Source organism: Rhinoderma darwinii, chromosome 4, assembly GCF_050947455.1.
Source record: "Rhinoderma darwinii isolate aRhiDar2 chromosome 4, aRhiDar2.hap1, whole genome shotgun sequence".
Taxonomy (NCBI): domain Eukaryota; kingdom Metazoa; phylum Chordata; class Amphibia; order Anura; family Rhinodermatidae; genus Rhinoderma; species Rhinoderma darwinii.
In genome coordinates this window covers 252288221-252309340 of record NC_134690.1, presented here as the reverse complement: position 1 = coordinate 252309340, position 21120 = coordinate 252288221, and the positions used below count along the sequence as shown (strand labels likewise).

At 43.7% G+C, this 21120-nt stretch overlaps 1 protein-coding gene across 2 annotated transcripts in view; it reads left to right on the top strand.

The window, feature by feature from the left end:
• SMPDL3A (sphingomyelin phosphodiesterase acid like 3A) overlaps nucleotides 1-21120 on the top strand; it is a 55528-nt gene that overhangs the window by 15070 nt on the left and 19338 nt on the right. For both annotated transcript variants that reach the window (XM_075864270.1, XM_075864271.1), the window contains one exon: nucleotides 10753-10849. In XM_075864270.1, the coding sequence (XP_075720385.1) occupies nucleotides 10753-10849 (97 nt within the window). The remainder of the gene's footprint in view (nucleotides 1-10752; nucleotides 10850-21120) is intronic.

Genomic DNA, 21120 nt, shown 5'->3' with positions numbered 1-21120 from the left:
CTGGGGTATTGCTCAGGAGGTTCCACCTTCGTTTCCCCAATAAACCAGGTCCACCTAGAAAGGGTCCGGTGGCCCCTCATAAAAGGGGGGTACTGTAAAGGATCTGCCAGACACAACTTCTGTGTCGACGCCCATAGGTAATCAGTCTGCCCCTGCTTCTATGTCTGTGAGACTGACTCCATCTTCCACCACCCAGGATGGCAGGCTTAGGAGTGGGAGAGCCTATCACAGCCTGGTCAGACGGAGCTAGCTCCCACCCTCTGTCTATTTATACCTGCCTTTCCTATTCCTCCTTTGCTTGTGATTCTTCTCTGCTGGTTTCCTGGCCCTGCTGCAGCTTCTTGAACTACTATCCTCTGCTTGTGTTTGACCTTGGCTTTACTGACCACTCTTCTGCTCTGCGTTTTTGTACCTCGCTCATCTCCTGGTTTGACTCGGCTCGTTCACTTCGCTTGTTGCTCACGGTGTCCCCGTGGGCAACTTCCCCATTTCCCTGGCTTCTTTGTACCCTTGTCTGTCGTGCACCTATTGAGTGTAGGGACCGTCGCCCAGTTGTACCCCGTCGCCTAGGGCGGGTCGTTGCAAGTAGGCAGGGACTGAGTGGCGGGTAGATTAGGGCTCACTTGTCTGTCTCCCTACCCCGACATTACACTTACAGCTTCCACGATGCCTGAACCCTCGTCAAGACATATGGTCACTTTTCTTTGCCAGATTCAAATTCCTACTCCATTTCCATCCTGCTGATAAAAAAAAGTGCATCATCCTTAACAATCTCATTCATTTGAGACAGATGATGCTGAAGAGGATTTTCAGCATGTTATTGACCCTTCCAGTATTATTCCTGTTAACGCTCAGCAGATTAAAGATATTCTGTCTGGGAACTTTTTTGTTCGTCCTATTGACAGGAAGAAAATTCTCATCTGGGGGTCATAATTCCAAGTTGGCAGGTCATTCACACATTCGTAAGACTCTGAACTTTATCTCTCTCCACTACTGGTGGCCCACATTGGCCAAAGATGTCATGGAGTATGTCTCATATTGTACCAAGTGTGTTCAAAATAAAAGTACTTACTCCAAGCCTGCAGGTCTACTCCAACTCCTGCTGGTGCAGAACTATCCTTGGCAACACATTGCAATGAATTTCATTACAGATTGTCCTCTTTCAGATGGATGCACCACTATTTGGGTTATTGTGGACCATTTATGCAAAATGGCACATTTTGTTTCTCTGTCTGGCCTGCCCTCATCGCCTCGCCTGGCAAGTTTTTGTTCAGCATGTTTTCCATCTGCAAGTATTGCCCCGGTACATAGCGTCTGACTGGGGCGTACTATTCACTTCCAAATTCTGGGAAGCCCTGTGCAAGTTTCTGGATGTGAGACTGAACTTCTCATCTGCATACCACCTGCAATCCAACGGCCAAGTTGAAAGAATTAACCAAATACTTGAAAATTATCTCAGCCATTTCTTATCTGCTCAACACGACAACTGGGTACATCTCCTTCCATGGGCGAAGTTCTCTTATAATAATCAGACCAGTGAATCTACTGCTTCATCTCCATTTTTCATCTTTTACAGTCAACATCCACGTGTTCCTCTTCCTGTACCTCCTTCATCCCAAGTTTCTGCAGGCAATACTTCTTATGGGAGTTTTCTTCAGATCTGGCAGCAAACTAAGTCTGTGATCCTGCAGGCGGTGAATCGCATGAAGAAGTAGGCCGACAAGAAGAGAGAGCCTACTCGCCAGTTCCTTCCCAGAGTTAAGGTCTGGTTATCTTCAAAAAATATTTCCCTGAAAAATCCCTCCTACAAATTTGCTCCTAGATTTCTTGGTCCCTTTGAAGTCCGGCAACAGGTAAATTCTGTGTCATACAAGCCTTGTCTACCACCTTCTCTCAAAGTTTCCAATTCCTTCCATGTGTTCCTCCTGAAGTATGTGGTCTTTAACCCATACAGCAAGTCTCCTGGTTCTTCTACTGCTCCCAGAGGTCCCACTGATGTGCATGAAGTCAAAGAGATCCTGGATTTCAAGAAGGTTGGAGGGAGGACCTTTTATCTCGTGGACTGGAAGGGTTTTGGTCCTGAAAAGAGGTTGTGGGAACCTGAGGAGAACATTGATGCTCCCGCTCTCATCAGAAGATTCCTCTTGCGCTCCGGACCTAAGAAGAGGGGGCGTAAGGAGGGGTACTGTAGCACCGATGGCCGTGGACTGCCGGCATCCTCCTCTCTCGCCAGCCTGTATGTACTTAAAAACAGAGTCCCCTCCCTTCGTCCATGGGATTCTGGTGTGCACTACCTCTTGCCGCAAGTACCCGTAATTGTGCTCCCAGCCTATCTCAGCATACCCTGATATATAAAAGGAAGTCTGCCCTGTATCTGCAGGCCTGAGCAATATTGTTACTAACCAAGTGTTAGTTTGCAAAGGTTCCGTAACTTGTTCCTGAAACCTGTGTTCATGACTAAGTATATGTGTCCAGTGTCCAGTGTCCAGTCCAGTGTCCAGTGTCCAGTGTCTGTATCAAGTCCAGTGTCTGTGACAAGTCCTGTATCCCTAACCATTTTTCCATTAAATTCCATGACGACTTCAGTGTCCGTGTCCAGTGTCCGTGTCAAGTCCAGTATCCGTGACGACTTCAGTGTCCGTGTCCTGTGTCGTGACGAGTCCGATACTCCAGCACAAGCCAGCTATCTGGCACCAGCCTGCCATCCAAATACCATCGACCAAGTGGTTGTTGTATATTTGTTTGGCCAGCTGCTACTGCATTACGGCAGAGTGGCCCAGTGGGTCTCCATTCCCCACGGTCGCGACACAGGATTACATCATCACTTATCAAGTTTCTCCTAGCAGCTCTGAGACCTCTCCTCTCCCCACCCAGTTCCACCATTCCTCTGCATGTCCCTTAATGCATAGAGTGCTGCTGAAGAGATCACTTGTGCCCTATCTTAGGAAGCAGGAGAGCAGTGATGTAATAGGTGTGTCCATATAATGATTAGCTGGAGAGTTATAAAACTTTTCTGACTCACACTAACTGTCTATACTATGAATATGTGAGTGCTATATGCAGTGAGTTGAGTGTATTTCTACTAGATGCTGCTAATCACTGCTTCCCCTGCATCCTGACAGAGGCAGTAGGAGGCAGGGAGACTGGCTATAGCGGCATCAATTAGTATACACTAAGACTCTGCAGTGTGAGTACAGAAGTTCTATATTACTGATCTATCACTGGCTGCACTTAGATAGGACTCAAAGGAAAGTGCAGTGTGATTAAACATTGCCCCCTCTGCCTATACAGCCAGAGGCATGATGGGAAAAGTAGGCTGCATTAGGGTAACCATATCAGAGGGGAAGAATGAACCAAGATGGCAAATAACACAAAAATGGCACATCCGCTAAAACAGCTGTACACAAGGCTTACACAAGAGACCACTGGCGTAGCTATAGGGGTCGCAGCGGTCGCAATTGCGACCGGGCCCCGAAGCCAGGGGGGCCCACGGCCCCCCGCACCACATCAATAAAGAGTTACTATAGTAACTCGGGCCGCGGGCCCCTGTTACTCTAGTAACATACTTTACTTACCTTCCTGGTTCCGGATCGCAGCGGAGGTCCTGACGTCAAGCGCTGTGCGCAGCGCATGACGTCACAGCGCTATGCGCCGCGCACAGCATTGGGACGACAGAACTCCCGCCGCGGCCGAAGAGGAAGGTAAGGTCAGCCCTGACTGGCGGGGTCCGGCTCCCGGGACCCGCCAATCAGCGGTTTTGAAGGGGCCGCAGCACTCATACGAGAGCTGCTCCCCTTCATTCCTGTCACTTCATTCCGGTCACACTGTGAATCGGTGTCGGCGATTCACAGTGTGAGCGAGTAGTGAAATGAAGAGGAAGCAGCTCTCGTACGAGTGCTGCTGCCCCTTCAAAACAGCTGATTTGCGGGTCCCGGGCGACACATCAGCTATTGATGGCCTATCCTGTGGATAGGCCATCAATGTTTAGGGACTGCACAACCCCTAAGCCTATGATGTATCAGGCTTAGGGGGCCCATGAGACAGGATCACAGACTGTGTGATCCTGTCTGCTGGGCCCTGTATCAGATACATGGCCCATGTGTGATCCTGTCTGCTGGGCCCTGTATCTAAGCCAATCACATGGTAGGCTTAGATACATGGCCCATGTGTGATCCTGTCTGGTGGGCCCTGTATCTAAGCCAATCACATGGTAGGCTTAGATACATGGCCCATGCGTGATCCTGTCTGCTGGGCCCTGTATCTAAGCCAATCACATGGTAGGCTTAGATACATGGCCCATGCGTGATCCTGTCTGCTGGGCCCTGTATCTAAGCCTACCACACTGTAGGTTTAGACACAGGGCCCCAGCACACAGTAATCTTATACTGTATAAGATTACTGTCTGCTGGACCCTGTATCTAAAGCCTACGTTGTGGTAGGCTTAGATACAGGGTCCCACAGACAGTATCACACATGGGCCCTGTATCTAAGCCTAACACATATGGTACTAATCGTTTTTATTGTGTGTTTGTTTTCTTACAGGTTCGGTCGTTGGACTACGGCGGATTCCAGGACTACTTCGATGACAGCTTTTTTTTTTTTATTATCAATAAAATGGTTAATGAGGGCTGTGTGGGTTTTTTTTTATTTCAATAAAATATTTTTTCTATGTCTTTGTGGTTTTTTTTAAACTATATTACTACTGCCTTAGTAATGGCCGCCGGCTGATTGACAGCATCCATTGCTAAGGCGGGGCTTAGTGTTAGCCGATGCAGAGGCTAACACTAACCCCCTTTATTACCCCGGTACCCACCGCCACCAGGGGTGCTGGGAAGAGCCGGGTGCGATCCAGTACCTGACCATCTGTAGTGATGGTCGGCCACTGGGGTGGCCGCAGGCTGGTATTATCAGGAGGGGAAAGGCCAAAAACAGTGGCCCTTCCCACCCTGGTGATGCTAGGCTGCTGCTGCTTTATTGTATCTGGCTGGTTATGAAAAATGGGGGGGACCCCACGTCATTTAAAAAAAAAAAATTGGAAAAAACGATGTGGGGTCCCCCCAATTTTCATAACCAGCCAGATACAACACAGCAGCAGCAGGCAGCATTACCAGGGTGGAAAGGGCCACTGTTTTTGGCCTTCCCCAGCCTAATAATACCAGCCTGCGGCCACCCCGGTGCCTGCCTGTCACTACAGATGGTCGGGTACTGGTTCGTACCCGGCTCTTCCCATTACCCCTGGTGGCGGTGGGTACCGGGGTAATAATGGGGGTTAGCGTAGCCTCTGCACCGGCTAACATTAAGCCTCGCCTTAGTAATGGAGGTTGTCAATCAGCCAGCGGCCATTACTAAGGCGGTGATAATAAAGTTTAAAAAGATACAAGCACATAGAAAAAATATTTTATTGAAATAAAAAAACACAACCCTCATTAACCATTTTATTGAGAATAAAAAAAACGGCATCATTGAAGTCCTCGAATCCGAAGTCCAACAACCGAACCTAAAAAAAACACAAACACACAAAAATAATCAGTAACATAAAGAAGCAAAATTATTATTCTTACCTATCCTGGGTCCAGCGCTGGAGCCGCAATGTCAGCGAGCTGGGCCCTGTATCTAATCCGATCATGTGTGATACTGTCTTCTGGGCCCTATATCTAATCCTATCATGTGTGATACTGTCTGCTGGGCCCTGTACCTAATCCAATCATGTGTGATACTGTCTGCTGAGCTGTGTATCTAATCCAATCATGTGTGATACTGTCCGCTGAGCCACTGTATCTAATCCTATCATGTGTGATACTGTCTGCTGAGCCACTGTATCTAATCCTATAATGTGTAATACTGCCTTCTGAGCCACTGTATCTAATCCTATCATGTGTGATACTGTCTGCTGAGCCACTGTATCTAATCCTATCATGTGTGATACTGTCTGCTGGGCCACTGTATCTAATCCTATCATGTGTGATACTGCCTTCTGAGCCACTGTATCTAATCCTATCATGTGTGATACTGTCTGCTGAGCCACTGTATCTAATCCTATCCATAGTTTATAGGGTCGTAGTGCTATAGATATGCTATGCTGTCTCCTATATACACATTTTTTTTTGGGCGGACACATATGTATTGGGGCTATTTCCCTGACATTTTAAGCCCTGACGGTATGTTCACACGGCAGCGTCTGTTACGGCTGAAATTACGGTGCTGTTTTCAGGAGAAAACAGCACCGTAATTTCAGACGTAATGGCATGTGCAGGCGTCTTTCGCTGCGTCCATTACGGACGTAATTGGAGCTGTTTTTCTATGGATTTCATGGAAAACGGCTCCATTTACGTCTGAAGAAGTGACAGCCACTTCTTTGACGCGGGCGTCTTTTTTACGCGCCACCTTTTGAAAGCGGCGTGTAAAAAAAAATGACCGTCGGCACAGAACATCGTGAAACCCATTCAAATGAATGGGCAGATGTTTGCCAACGCTTTTGAGCCGCATTTTCGGACGTAATTCAATGCTAAAACGCCCGAATTACATCCGTAAATAGGGTGTGTGAACCCAGCCTCAGTGACGCCCCGGCTGCTAGTGCTGCATTGTTGGGTCACTTAGGAGACCCAGCGATGCAGCTGAAAACTGCGGACCGTCGGCCATGAGAAGTTTGCGGGGGGGGCCCAGTAAGAATTTTTGCATCGGGGCCCATGAGCCTTTAGTTACGCCCCTGCAAGAGCCTATACGTTACTGTTTAATAACATACTATGCTTCACTCTATAGGCAAAGACAAAATTGCTGGAGTGCTTCTTTAATCACCAATTACTCTTCCACTGTGTACAAAAACAATAATGTAATTATATAGCAAGAAGGGGCACAATAACTCTGAGATCCAGACATTCTTCAGAAGGCCTGTACAAAATGAAAAATACTTCTAATGAAATACCCCATATTATTTTTTTGTTTTTTGACAGAATGTTAAATGTCTGTATCATTTACTTTCTGTAGGCCACAGGGCCATTTTTTCTATAGTGACGTCATGTGCCGCAGTCACGTGATGTTATGTCACTATGTTTATATAATATCTACAAGCACACTGTGACCTAGTTAACACAATAGATAAAAGCAGATCGCTGGTGCGAGACAGAAGAATTCTGAGAGTAAGTATATTCCAAAGATTTTCAGATCGGTTTCTGGCCGTGTTGAGAAATCTGTTCCCAGATAACCCCTAAGGATCCTAACTCCACTTAAAATATGAAAATTCAAGTGTGACTGAAATTAAACACATATCCTCCTCTCCACCATGTTACACTTACAGAAAGAGAGGTTATGGGGAGCTGTATGGCATTCCCCTAAGGCCTCATGCACAGGACCGTGTTTGGTCCATGATATAAGGACCGCATGTTGGCCGCATTTGCTGGACCAAACACAGTTCAGGGAGCCTGAGTTTCTAGCATCATAGTTATGTATGATGCTAGGAGTCCCTGCCTCTTCACGGAAATACTATCCCGTACTGTAATCATGTTTTCAGTGCGGGACAGTATTTCCACGGGGAGGCAGGGACTCCTAGCATCATACATTTCTCTGATGCTAGGAACTCCGGCTCTGTGAACTGTGTTCGGTATGGGAAATGCGGCCCACATATGGTCTGTATATCATGGACCAAACATGATCATGTGCATAAGGCCTTATACTGATGAGCTTGAAGCCAGTAGAGATTTTCTCTTACTAAGAAAACAATGGCTCTACTGGCTAAAAAAAAAAAATGCTCATTAAGCCTACAGAGCCAACATTTTTTAGATAAAGAAAATCATAGTTGATGCATAAGTAAATGGTAGCTAGGTTTTTATTCCCCTGGGCAAAGACTTCGTTTGCTACCCTAGCCAATTATCTAAATACCGTTGCAAAGGCAGGTGGGTGGTTGGTTCCACTAGACAGCCAGTGACCGGGGCACATGCCTTGCCCCTGAGGTCATCAACGGCCACTACCACCTCTCTAGTGTAAGTACCCTGCCAAACAACTTCAACTTCGCAGACCATAGTGTTTAAAACTTGGCAGAAGTGGGATATTGGGTTAACTGAATTTGCAGGTACTGAGTGAATCTTAGTGTTACATTCAATAGTATTAAATGTTCAAAATTATTATTTAAAACAAACTGCAGCTTATTTATCTTTATGCAATATAGTATAACATTTTCTCCCATTGTTTGATGTTTTTTATTCCTTTCCTACATTTTATGACACTGTACCCCTGATTCATACAATGACCACTTCTGACCATTTAATGAATCAAGATAAGGACATTTTAATTCTCTTTAGTGGATGACAGATCAATGAGGGCCAGACAAGAATTTTAATACACTTATATATATATTACACGTTATATATATATACACATAAAAATACAAAGCAAGCAAAAGCAGTATGGCAATCTTTACTTGGCTTTTCACTGCAGACCATAAGGGAATTCTTATGTACATGTTTCTAATGAGATCCCAATAGAAAATGAATAGAGAAGATCAGTTAGTTTATAAATTATAAAACATATTTGAATCATGTTTTCTCCTTAGTATTCATGTATTTCATTTTATGTGTCAGTATAAATGGAAATTAAACACAACTTTTCTGGCTTGATGAGTTAAATCATTGTTCGTTGTCTCTTTAACCTCTTAAAGGAGACCTATCAGAATTAATACAGCAACAGCCCCTTTAATGTAAATATAAATGTGATAGTATATTTTAATATCTTGCTTCTATACTGACTTATCCGAGCATGACATTACATGATTGAAGCCGCTGTGCTGTGTTGAGCTGATGACAACACTTCCGGTTCTGTTTTATCTCCATTTAGAGCAGAGAACCGATACAAATAAAGGCTCTCTGTCGGAAGAACCCTAGTATAGTGATGCCACAAGGAAAGCTAAGACTAGAAGGTCACTTCTTAAGTTATGTGATCTCTATGCATAAACTTAAAATACTAACAGTTTAGAGGAATTCCTATAGAATACAAAATGGACTTCACATTACATATTTAGAAACATACCTCCAACATATGTTCATGTCGGCGTTGTAGTCTCCATTGACAATTCCATCAGGTTGTACAGCAGGAATAGAGCTGCATGCAGCATTATTCTTGCTGTCAAAATTACAGAAACCAAAACATAACCCTGACGGATCCCATTGTAAATCAATGGGGTTCATTGAGCATACAACAAATCCAGGACGAAGTTATGGTTTCCATTATGAATGGAAGTCCAGATGCAGATGTGAACATAGCCTAAGGGTATGTGCACACACACTAATTACGTTCGTAATTGACGGACGTATTTCGGCCGCAAGTACCGGACCGAACACAGTGCAGGGAGCCGGGCTCCTAGCATCATACTTATGTACGATGCTAGGAGTCCCTGCCTCGCTGCAGGACAACTGTCCCGTACTGAGAACATGATTACAGTACGGGACAGTTGTCCTGCAGCGAGGCAGGGACTCCTAGCATCATACATAAGTATGATGCTAGGAGCCCGGCTCCCTGCACTGTGTTCGGTCCGGTACTTGCGGCCGAAATACGTCCGTCAATTACGGACGTAATTAGTGTGTGTGCACATACCCTTACAGTGCAGAATGCTACAGACCTATACAGCAAATAGCTGTAGTTAGTGATCTTATGTGTGGTATATTCCTATAATTTCATGAGAAATGTTTGCACATGGTCATCTGCTCCATTTATTTGCCTCCGAATCTCCCAGTACACGTAACAGTACCTTTGTTCTATCTGTACTATTAGTTACTGATAATATTTATGTCTACAATTGAATTTACATAGGTTCAAAGTTCTGTGCTGACTCCCTTTTATATATATTTTTGTGTTTTTCCGATCTATGTTCACACGGGGTATTTTGCCGACTTTTTTGACGCGGAAACCGCGTCGCAAAACTCGGCAAAAACGGCCCGAGAACGCCTCCCATTGATTTCAATGGGAGGCGTCGGCGTCTTTTTCCCGCGAGCAGTAAAACTGCCTCGCGGGAAAAAGAAGCGACATGCCCTATCTTCGGGCGCTTCCGCCTCTGACCTCCCATTGACTTCAATGGGAGGCAGGAGAAAGCATATTTCTCGCTGTTTTATGCCCGCGGCGCTCAATGGCCGCGGGCGAAAAACGGCGCTATAATTGCCGCGAAAATCGGCGTGCAGGGAGAGGAATATCTGCCTCAAAGTTCCAAACTGAATTTTGAGGCAGATATTCCTCCCCCAAAATACTCCGTGTGAACATAGCCTTATTAAGCTCCATATTCCCTGCGTTTAGATAGACGTAAAAGATAACATTATAGCTGCCCCGAGTTCAGACCAGTATAAAGATCCCCACAGAAGTTTGGACCTAAAAATTAGATGCTGTTAAAGGCTCATCTTAGACATTTATGGCTCAACCACGGAATGCATTTGTGTAGCTTTCTCCATTCTGTTCTAAGGTAGTTATGGAAACAGCCGAGCAAGCCTGCCACCTCTCCATTCATTCTCCGCCTGGTTGTGATGGCTGCCCTACCAGACAGAACGGGGGGTTGGATGACACCCGTCCTGGGGATCTGGCAGAGCTGGGGCCCGCATCTAACACACATTTATGGCATATTCCATGGATATGGGAATAACCCTTTAAAGGTGGACACTCACTTTAAACTAAATTACTTAAAACAGTTGTACTACATTAAATTATCTGCATCTACTATATATTTGTAGCTCCAAAAAAGATTTACTATTTTTCGATTCTCTGCAATATCTATTTTAGGACCAATTCCCTGTATCAGGAAGTGAGGTGTATACAGAAGTGGCAGAATTTTGGAAGCCATGGCTGTCTGAAGAAGCTCTCTGCACATTTCGGAAAGGTATTATTTCACTACCTAACAGTGTTGTTTTACTATTTGGAAGTAAAAATGTGACTTCACCAAAAGAGGAAACAAAAATATTAAATGTGAAAATTTCCCATGTTTCTCAATAAATTTACAAAATATACAATACAGATCATCAATGACAGACTTAGGAAATGTCTGACAGTGAGTTGCTGTAAGACCACTTCTGCTTAAAAATAATTTGTAACTAAGTTTGGAGCCACTAAACCACCAGTATGTCATTATACAGTCAGTATTTAGTGTTCCAAACTTGCTTGGGTCGAAACCAGCCGTTAAGACAATAGTCCAAAAAAAGAACTTACAAGTTACTGAGATTCATCCAGACGTGGCATCTGTCACGTAACGTCCACAGCCGCGGACCGTCGTTTTGACTTACCCCTCGACGGCTGCGGCCATGGACGTCTGAGTTCTGGACGATCTCTCCCTCCTGAGAGACGCCGGCACTCACTTCCGCTCGCTATGCTGGTTCTCGTAGGGTGCGCGCGTGACGGCCTTAAAGGGCCAGTGCGTGCACATGTAAAAAATCACTAATTAGCCCATGATCACGCTGGACTATAAAAGGGGCCTTGCCTTTTCACTCATTGCCTGATCGTTGTTGTGTTTACCCATGTTAGTCTTAGCAAATGGCCCCTTAGTGTTATCCTGTTCCCGTTGTTCCCGTGCCCTGCTACATGTATCCTGTATCCCGTACTATATTTGTTTCTGTGCCATAGAGTGTTGGAGTCGTGTTGTGCCACCTGTCATTCCTGCTGTTATACACCACGTATGGTGTCATCTGTCTTCAAGTTCATCTGTGCCTCACCTCCGCTACTGTCTGGACTATCAAACGTACTCTTGTACTAGGACTGTTGTTTGGCCAGCTGCTACTCCGCTATGGCGGTGCGGCCTAGTGGGTGCACACACCCATGGATCGTGACATGGCACATGTCCTTGGAGACTTTGTGTTGTAGTAACTTTGGAATGCTTTGACTCATCCAAGTGATTTTGAGGAGGTTTTCTTGTGACACATTGTATTTTATGTTAGTGGTAAAATTTGGTCGATATATTCAGTTTTCATTTGTGAAAAACACTAACATTTTTAGAAAGTGTTTAAAAATTACCATTTTTCAAAATTTCAAAGTATCTGCTTGTAAGACAGATAGTAATACCACACAAAATAGTAACTATTTAACATTTACCATATGTTTACTTTATGATGGCATCACTTTTTGAACACCCTTTTATTTTTCTAGGACAAGGCTTGTAACTTTAGCAGTAATTTATCACATTTTCAATAAAATTTCCAAACCTATTACATTATGGACCAGTTCAGTTCTGAAGTGGCTTTTAGAGGCCCATATATTTGAATCCTCTATAAATTACCCCATTTTAAAAACTGCATCCCTCAAATAATTAAAAACAGCATTTAGAAAGTTTCCTAACCTTTTAGGCGTTACACAGGAATTCAGCAAAGTGGAGGTGAAATTTCCAAATTTTTTTTTTGCAGAAATAAAATTTTAATCCATTTTTTTTCTGTAATACAGAAGGGTCTACCAGAGAAACACAACTTAATACATATTGCCCAGATTCTACAGTTTTTAGAAATATCCCACGTGTAGCCCTACCTGCTACTGGACTGAAACACAGGCCACAGAAAGAGCAACTAGTGGATTTTGCGGCCTCCTTTTTACTAGAATATATTTTCGGCACCATGTCAGGTTTGTAGAGGTTTTGTGGTGCCAAATCATTGAAAACACCCCCAATAGGACACCATTTTGGAAACTAAACCACCAAGGAATTAATCTAAGGATATAGTTAGCATTTTGACCCTACAGGTATTTTGCAGAATTTATTGGAATTAGACAGTGAAAACCAAAATCGAGTTTTTCACATAAAATGCAGTTTTAGCTTATATTTTTTAATTTTCATAAGGAATAAAAGGAGAAAGAGCACCACAACATTTGTAAAGCAATTTCTCACACGTACGACAATACAGCATGTGTGGTCATATACTGCTGTTTGGACACACGGCAGGGCTCCGAAGGGAAGGAGTGCCATTTGGCTTTTAGAGCTCAAATTTTGCTGGAATAGTTTGTGCGTGCCATGTTGCATTTGCATGAGGGACCAAAATAGTGGAAACTCCCCAAAAGTGTCTACAATTAAGATACTGCACCATCAAGAAACCTAGATAGGGGTATAGTAAACATTCAGACCCCACAGGCTTTTTGCAGAATTTATTGGAATCAGGCAGATGCCTCATAAATTGTTAAGTGGGTTCTCCCGGGTATAGGAATGACATGTATGTGGTCGTAAACTGCTGTTTGGGGAAAACTGTAGGGCTCAGAAGGGAGGGAGTGCCATTTGGTTTAGAGGGGCAGATTTTGCTTGGTAGTAGTTCTGTCTGGGGTATTACTCGTATTTCAGTTTATAATGTGGGGGCATATGTGAGCTTGGCAGAGCACATCAAGATATAATAGGAGGATATAATAATGCAGTAAAAAAAGAATAATCCACAGATGTGTGGCCAGTATCGCAATGATAAATAGTGTCCAATCCTATCCCTCTTTTGGAACACACATTTTGTGTTGCCATATTAGGAGATAGCACAAACGACATGGTTAGTCAGCTTCTCCTGAAACATGAAATAAATATGCAGGTGCTCATCTGCTGTGACTTGCATATATGCATATGCATATATGCAACATGTTTCATGTAAAAAAAAATATGCAGATGCACGCTGCGGGTGCTAAGATATATATATATATATATATATATATATATATATATATATATGTATATATATATATATATATATATATATATATATATACATATATATATATATATATATATATATATATATATATATATATATATATATATACAGTGAAGGAAATGATCCCTTGCTGATTTTGTAAGTTTGCCCACTGTCAAAGACATGAACAGTCTAGAATTTTTAGGCTAGGTTAATTTTACCAGTGAGAGATAGATTATATATATATATAAAAAAAAAAAAAAACAGAAAATCACATAGTCAAAATTATATATATTTCTTTGCATTGTGCACAGAAAAATAAGTATTTGATCCCCTACCAACCATTAAGAGTTCAGCCTCCTCCAGACCAGTTACACGCTCCAAATCAACTTGGTGACTGCATTAAAGACAGCTGTCTTAAATGGTCACCTGTATAAAAGACTCCTGTCCACAGACTCAATTAATCAGTCTGACTCTAACCTCTACAACATGGGCAAGATCAAAGAGCTTTCTAAGGATGTCAGGGACAAGATCATAGACCTGCACAAGGCTGAAATGGGCTACAAAACCATAAGTAAGATGCTGGGTGAGAAGGAGACAACTGTTGGTGCAATAGTAAGAAAATGGAAGACATACAAAATGACTGTCAATCGACATCGATCTGGGACTCCATGCAAAATCTCACCTCGTGGGGTATCCTTGATCCTGAGGAAGGTGAGAGCTCAGCCGAAAACTACACGGGAGGAACTTGTTAATGATCTCAAGGCAGCTGGGACCACAGTCACCAAGAAAACCATTGGTAACACATTACGCCGTAATGGATTAAAATCCTGCAGTGCCCGCAAGGTCCCCCTGCTCAAGAAGGCACATGTACAGGCCCGTCTGAAGTTTGCAAATGAACATCTGGATGATTCTGAGAGTTATTGGGAGAAGGTGCTGTGGTCAGATGAGACTAAAATTGAGCTCTTTGGCATTAACTCAACTCGCTGTGTTTGGAGGAAGAGAAATGCTGCCTATGACCCAAAGAACACCGTCCCCACTGTCAAGCATGGAGGTGGAAACATTATGTTTTGGGGGTGTTTCTCTGCTAAGGGCACAGGACTACTTCACCGCATCAATGGGAGAATGGATGGAGCCATGTACCGTCAAATCCTGAGTGACAACCTCCTTCCATCCACCAGGACATTAAAAATGGCTCGTGGCTGGGTCTTCCAGCACGACAGTGACCCGAAACATACAGCCAAGGCAACAAAGGAGTGGCTCAAAAAGAAGCACATTAAGGTCATGGAGTGGCCTAGCCAGTCTCCAGACCTTAATCTCATCGAAAACTTATGGAGGGAGCTGAAGATCCGAGTTGCCAAGCGACAGCCTCGAAATCGTAATGATTTACAGATGATCTGCAAAGAGGAGTGGGCCAAAATTCCATCTAACATGTGTGCAAACCTCATCATCAACTACAAAAAACGTCTGACTGCTGTGCTTGCCAGCAAGGGTTTTGCCACCAAGTATTAATTCTTGTTTGCCAAAGGGATCAAATACTTATTTCTCTGTGCAAAATGCAAATAAATATATATAATATTGACAATGTGATTTTCTGTTTGTTTTTTTTAATATAATCTATCTCTCACTGGTAAAATTAACCTAGCCTAAAAATTCTAGACTGTTCATGTCTTTGACAGTGGGCAAACTTACAAAATCAGCAAGGGATCAAATACTTATTTCCTTCACTGTATGTATATATATATATATATATATATATATATATATATATATATATATATATATATATATATATATATACACGTTTTATATTTATCATACATTTTTATTATTTTAAATTGCATTACTGCTATGTTAGTTATACTTATAAATTTGAAGTTCTTAGTGCTCAGTTTGATCAAATTGTGCAAGCCCACCTGCCACAACAATGTGACCTCATAGAGGGGGTTCCTACACTAAACATTATGGCCAGGGGCGTAACTAGGAAAGACTGGGCCCCATAGCAAACTCTTGACCGGGGGGCCCCCCGGGTGCCACAAGCCCTTATAAATAGTGCCCCCTGTAGAATGTGCCATACTGCCCCCCTGTAGACAGTGCTATATAGCCCCGCCTATAGACAGTGTCACACCCCATTTGTAGATAGTGCCCCCACCTCCCCCTTGTAGATATTGCCATAAAGCCCCCACTGTATATAGCAATATACAGCTCCCACTGTATATAGTGCCACACAGCCCCCCTCCCTTGTATATAGTGCCACACAGCCCCCCCTTAGTAGAAAGTGCAGCACAGACCCCCCCTTAGTAGAAAGTGCCACACCCAGACCAATGTAGATTGCGCCACACAACCCCCTGTAGATAGAGCCATAGCCCTTTCCTTTGTAAATAGTGCCACACAGCTCCCCCTTGTGTATAGTGCCATACACCTCCCCCTTGTGTATAGTGCCACACAGCTCCCCCTTGTGTACAGTGCCACGCAGCTCCCCCTTTTTTATAGTGCCACACAGCCCCCCTTTGTGCATAGTGTCACAAGGCAATGGCGCATCCGAGAAAGTAGTATCAGCCGGGGAGATGTCACTCAAACACGGAAAGGTGGGTTTGGAGGCAGGACTATGTGACTCTTCAGGATTGCGGCACCGCCCCATGACCCTCCAATGAGTAATTACCATATATTGTGCACCGTTTTAAAAGTGGATTTTTAGAATTTTGCTGCATCTGAAAAAAACATGGGAATGTTTGGAAATATTGTCAGGTCATGTATTACCGCATGGTGGCGGTTCAAGGGGTTAAAACTACCTGACAGATTCCCATTAAATATACAATCAATTGAGAACAATTCCATCTGCCCTGCAATTTTGTTATTATAAATATATCCTATATAACTACAGATCCGGAACCAAGCTCTGACATATATACAGTACGACAACCAAAACTCAGTACATAAATACAGTACCACAACAAAGATCAGTACATAAATACAGCACTAGAACCAAACTAAGTACATATAGACAGCACAAGAACCAAGCTCAGTACATAAATACAGCACTAAAACCAAACCCATACATATATACAGCACCAGAACCAACCGCAGTACATAAATACAGCACCAGAACAAACCTCAGTACATAAATACATCCCCAGAACCAAGCGCAGTACATATATACAGCACCAGAACCAAACTCACTACATATATACACAGCACCAAAACCAATCTCATACGTATATACATTATCAGACCCAAGCTCAGTACTTACATACAGCATCAGAACCAAGATCAGTACATATATACAGCACCACAACAAATACAGCTCAATTTAGTGCAACCCCTGTAGTATAGGTTTGTACGGCGTAAAACTACAGCTCCCAGCATGGCCCGAACAATGGTGAGGATATGCTGGGAGATGCTGTTTCACCCAAAAAAATCATATCATAATCATCTCGCTGCAGATCATACAGTGACTACATTACTGATTAGAGGCACAATAAACATTTACATTAAGTGACTCACCAGTGACGTCTCAGATTCTAGTTCTTTTCTTCTCTCTCCGGTCCAGACATCTATGATGGATTTCTACCGGCCATGACCCATTTCTGCAGTTTTCCGCTCAGATGTCTTCAGCTTCTAATTTTTAAAACATTTCTGCACCTATAAACAAAGTAAAAATTCTCAACACCTCTTGCACCTATAACTATAATAGCGCCATACACTGTGTCCTTGATTATAATAGTACCATACACTGTCACACACACACACACACACACACACACACACGCACACACGCACACACACACACACACACACACACACACACCGTGCCCCCTGTAGATAGTGCCCCCATAGCCACCGTGCTGCCTTACATATAGCTTCCCCTATAGGTAGTGCTCCACGTATAGCCCACCTCTGTAGACAGTGCCCTACGTATAGCCACCCTGTTGCTAGTGCCCCACAGGTAACCGACTCCTCTATATAGTGTCCCACCTATAGCCCACCCCTATAGAAAGTGCCCTAAAAAATAGCTCCCCTATAGTTAGTGCTCTACATATAACCCACCCCTATATAGTGTCTCACATATAGCTCACTCTGTAGATAGTGCCCCACATATAGACCCCCCTGTATATAGTGGCCCACATATAGACTGGCCCTGTAGATTGTTCCCCACATCCCCACATACACACCACCCCTGTAGCTAGTGCCCCACATCACCACATATAGACTCCCCCCTGTATATAGTGGCCCACATATAGATGACCCCCCTGTAGATAGAGCCCCCACTATAGATAATGCCTTTAACAGTTTTATGAGAAAAAACAAAAACAAAAATCTTTACATACTCACATGATCCCCTTCCTGTTCACTGGCGATGCAGATCTGCTCTCTTCTGAGTGGGTCTGCAGGAGCTGAACGAGCATCGTCCAATGACGCTGATTGGCGGGGCAGAATGAGTTGCCCCGTCAATCAGCGCCTTTCAAGCATGGAAGCGGCGCAATGACGTCATCGCGCCACTAGCCAATCAGTGTCATTGTAAGGCGCTGAGTGGTCGGGCATTCCCGGCCATTCAGCGCTAATGCATGTACTTGGCGGTCGCTAGCACTGGGGCCCCCTCCGGTGCTAGTGATGCCTACAGGCATGAGAGGGCCTGTGTCGCCCGGCCCATACTTGTTGGAGGCTCGGCGGCGCGGGCCCTATTATAGCAACGCTACTGCTGTAGCAGTCATAACGGCTGCTAGCGGCGCCACCGAGCATATGGGGGGGGCGTGTTGGCTGGCGGCATGGGCCCCCTCAAGCCGCGGGCTCCGTAGCAGCCGCTACGGCTGCTACCGCGGTAGTTACGCCACTGATTATGGCTATATAATAGGAGACATACCTTTCTCTTGTGACTAAGCCCACAAAATGAGCTCAGAGTAGGTAGGAGTCCATTTTATTCTACCCTGATTAAAACCAGCCTCGCACAGGAGGGAAGAGAGCACGGCCATATTAGGAGAGATGTGATTAAGCTTATGTGTAAGTGGCCGCTAAGAGGGATGCCCAGGTGAAGAAGTGGGATGAAGTTTGCTGCCTCTATATAATCGAGCAGAAATCAAGTGGCAAAAACGAAGCAGTGCTTTTTTTTCCCAGAAGGGAAGAGTCTGCGCATCAGACAGCATTGGTTACTCCACTGCTTGCTCCGTGCGGGTGGAGTCACATCCACAGATTTCTCAGACATCATTTCATAAAAGACCTGGAATACAGATGCTGCTAAGCAGTGCCACTCTCTTTATTACTGTCTACAGTAAACCAACAGCCCCCTGTAGCTGCAGAGAAGTTAAGTTCTGTTCTCTTCTGCGTCAGAGCCTTTGTCGCAGTTTCTGTCAGATATGATGGGAAGAATAGTGCTACATGTTGCACCACACCCTAGCCCGATAAACCCCATTGTAAGTTAGCGTCCTAGGTTTCAGGGACATGTGTGCGGCATGTATTCTATGTGTGAGTGGCACATGTGCGTCATGTGTCACAGGTTATTCATGTATACAGTCTACAGTCCTGGCTAAAAGTTTTGAGACGGACACAAATTTTGCTGCTTCAGTTTTTACAGTGGCAATTTGCAATTAGTTCCATATTTGTATAAAGAGTGATCTGATGAATTGCAATTAATTGCAAAGCCATTCTTTGCCATGCAAATTATCTTGATCACAAAAACCCCATTCCCACTGCATTTCAGCCTTGCCACAAAATTACCTTCTGACACAATTTCAGTGATCTTCTCGTTAGCTCAGGATAAAGTGTTAACGAGAACAAGGCAGCTGTTATCACTCTGTCATGTTGATTGAATTATAAGAGCAGACTGGTTGCTTTAAAGTGTGGATGGTGCATGAAATCATTGTCTTCTTCTGTTAACCATGGTTACCACCAAAGAAAAACGTGCAGTCACCATTGTTTTGCATCAAAAGGGCTTTACAGACAAGAACATTTATCGGATCATCAAGAATTTCAAGGCGAGAGGTTCAGTTGTTGTGAAGAAGGCTTCAGTGCACCCCAGAAAGTCCAGCAAGTGCCAGGACCGTATGCTAAAGAGAAGTCCGCTATGGGATCAGTTCAACAGCAGTGCAGAGCTTGCTGTGGGATGGCAGCAGGCAGGTGTCAGTGCATCTACTCGCACAGTAAGGCGAAGGTATTTGGAGGCTTGCCTGGTGTCAAGAAGGGCAGCAAAGAAGCCACCTATCTCCAAGAAAAACATCAAGGACAGACTAACATTCTGCAGGAAGTGCAGTGAATGGACGGCAGAGAACTGGGGTAACGTTATTTTTCCTGATGAAGCCCCCTTCAGACTGTTTGGGACATCTGGAAGAATGATTGTCTGGAGATGAAAAGGTGAGCGCTTCCATGAGGCCTGTGTCATGCCAACAGTAAAGAATCCTGAGACCATTCATGTGCGGGGTTGCATTTCATTCAAGGGAGCGGGCTGACTCACAATTTTGCCTAAGAACACTTCCATGAATAAAGAATGTTATCTAAACATCCTCCAAGAGCAACTTCTCCCAAAGATCCAGGAGCAATTCGGTGATGAACAATGCTTTTTCCAGCATGATTGAGCACCATGAGGCCTCCTTTTTATTACGCACTATGTCCAGTTTGAAGAGTTCTTGTGGTGCCAAAATAGTGTAAACCCCCCAAAAGTGAACCTATTTGGCAAACTACACCCCTCAAGGAACTTATTGAGTGGTATAGTGAGCATTTAGATCCCACAGGTTTTTTGCTGTATTTTTGTGGAATTAGACTGTGCAATTGAAAATCACATTTTCCGAAAAAGGTACGCATGTTTAATTTTGACAAGGAATAAAGGAGGAAAAGCACCGCAACATTTGTAAAGCAATTTCTCCCGATTACGGCAATACCCCATATGTTGTCATAAACTGCTGGTTGGACAAACGGCAGAGCTCAGAAAGGCAGGAGTGATATTTGGCATGTCAATTTTGCTGGATTGGTTTCTGGGCGCCATGTCGCATTTGCAGAGCTTCTGAGGTACCAGTACAGTGAAAACCCCTTGGACTTTAACCCATTTTGGAAACTAGACCCCTTGAGGAATTCATTGTAGTTTTCATGGGACTTTTTGATCAGTTTTTATTCTACTTTTAAGAGGCGTGCTGACTAAAAAACAGAAATTCTACTATTGTTTTTTATTCCTTTTTTTTTCCAGCGTTCACCGTGCGCTATAAATGACATATTCACTTTATTCTGCGGGGCGATACGATTACGGCGATACTATATGTTTTATCGTTTTATTTATGTCTTATGGCATTTGCACAATAAAATACTTTTTATAAAAAAATATTTACTTTTTGTTTTGCCTTATTCTAAGAACCATAACTTTTTTATTTTTCCATCAAGAAAGCCGTGTGAGAGCTTGTTTTTTTCGTAACAAACTGTAGTTTTGATCAGTAGCATTTTTAGATATATGCAACTTTTTGATCTTTTTTATTCCATCTTTTGCAAGGTGAAGTTACCAAAAAATTGTAATTCTTGTATGGTTTATTATTAT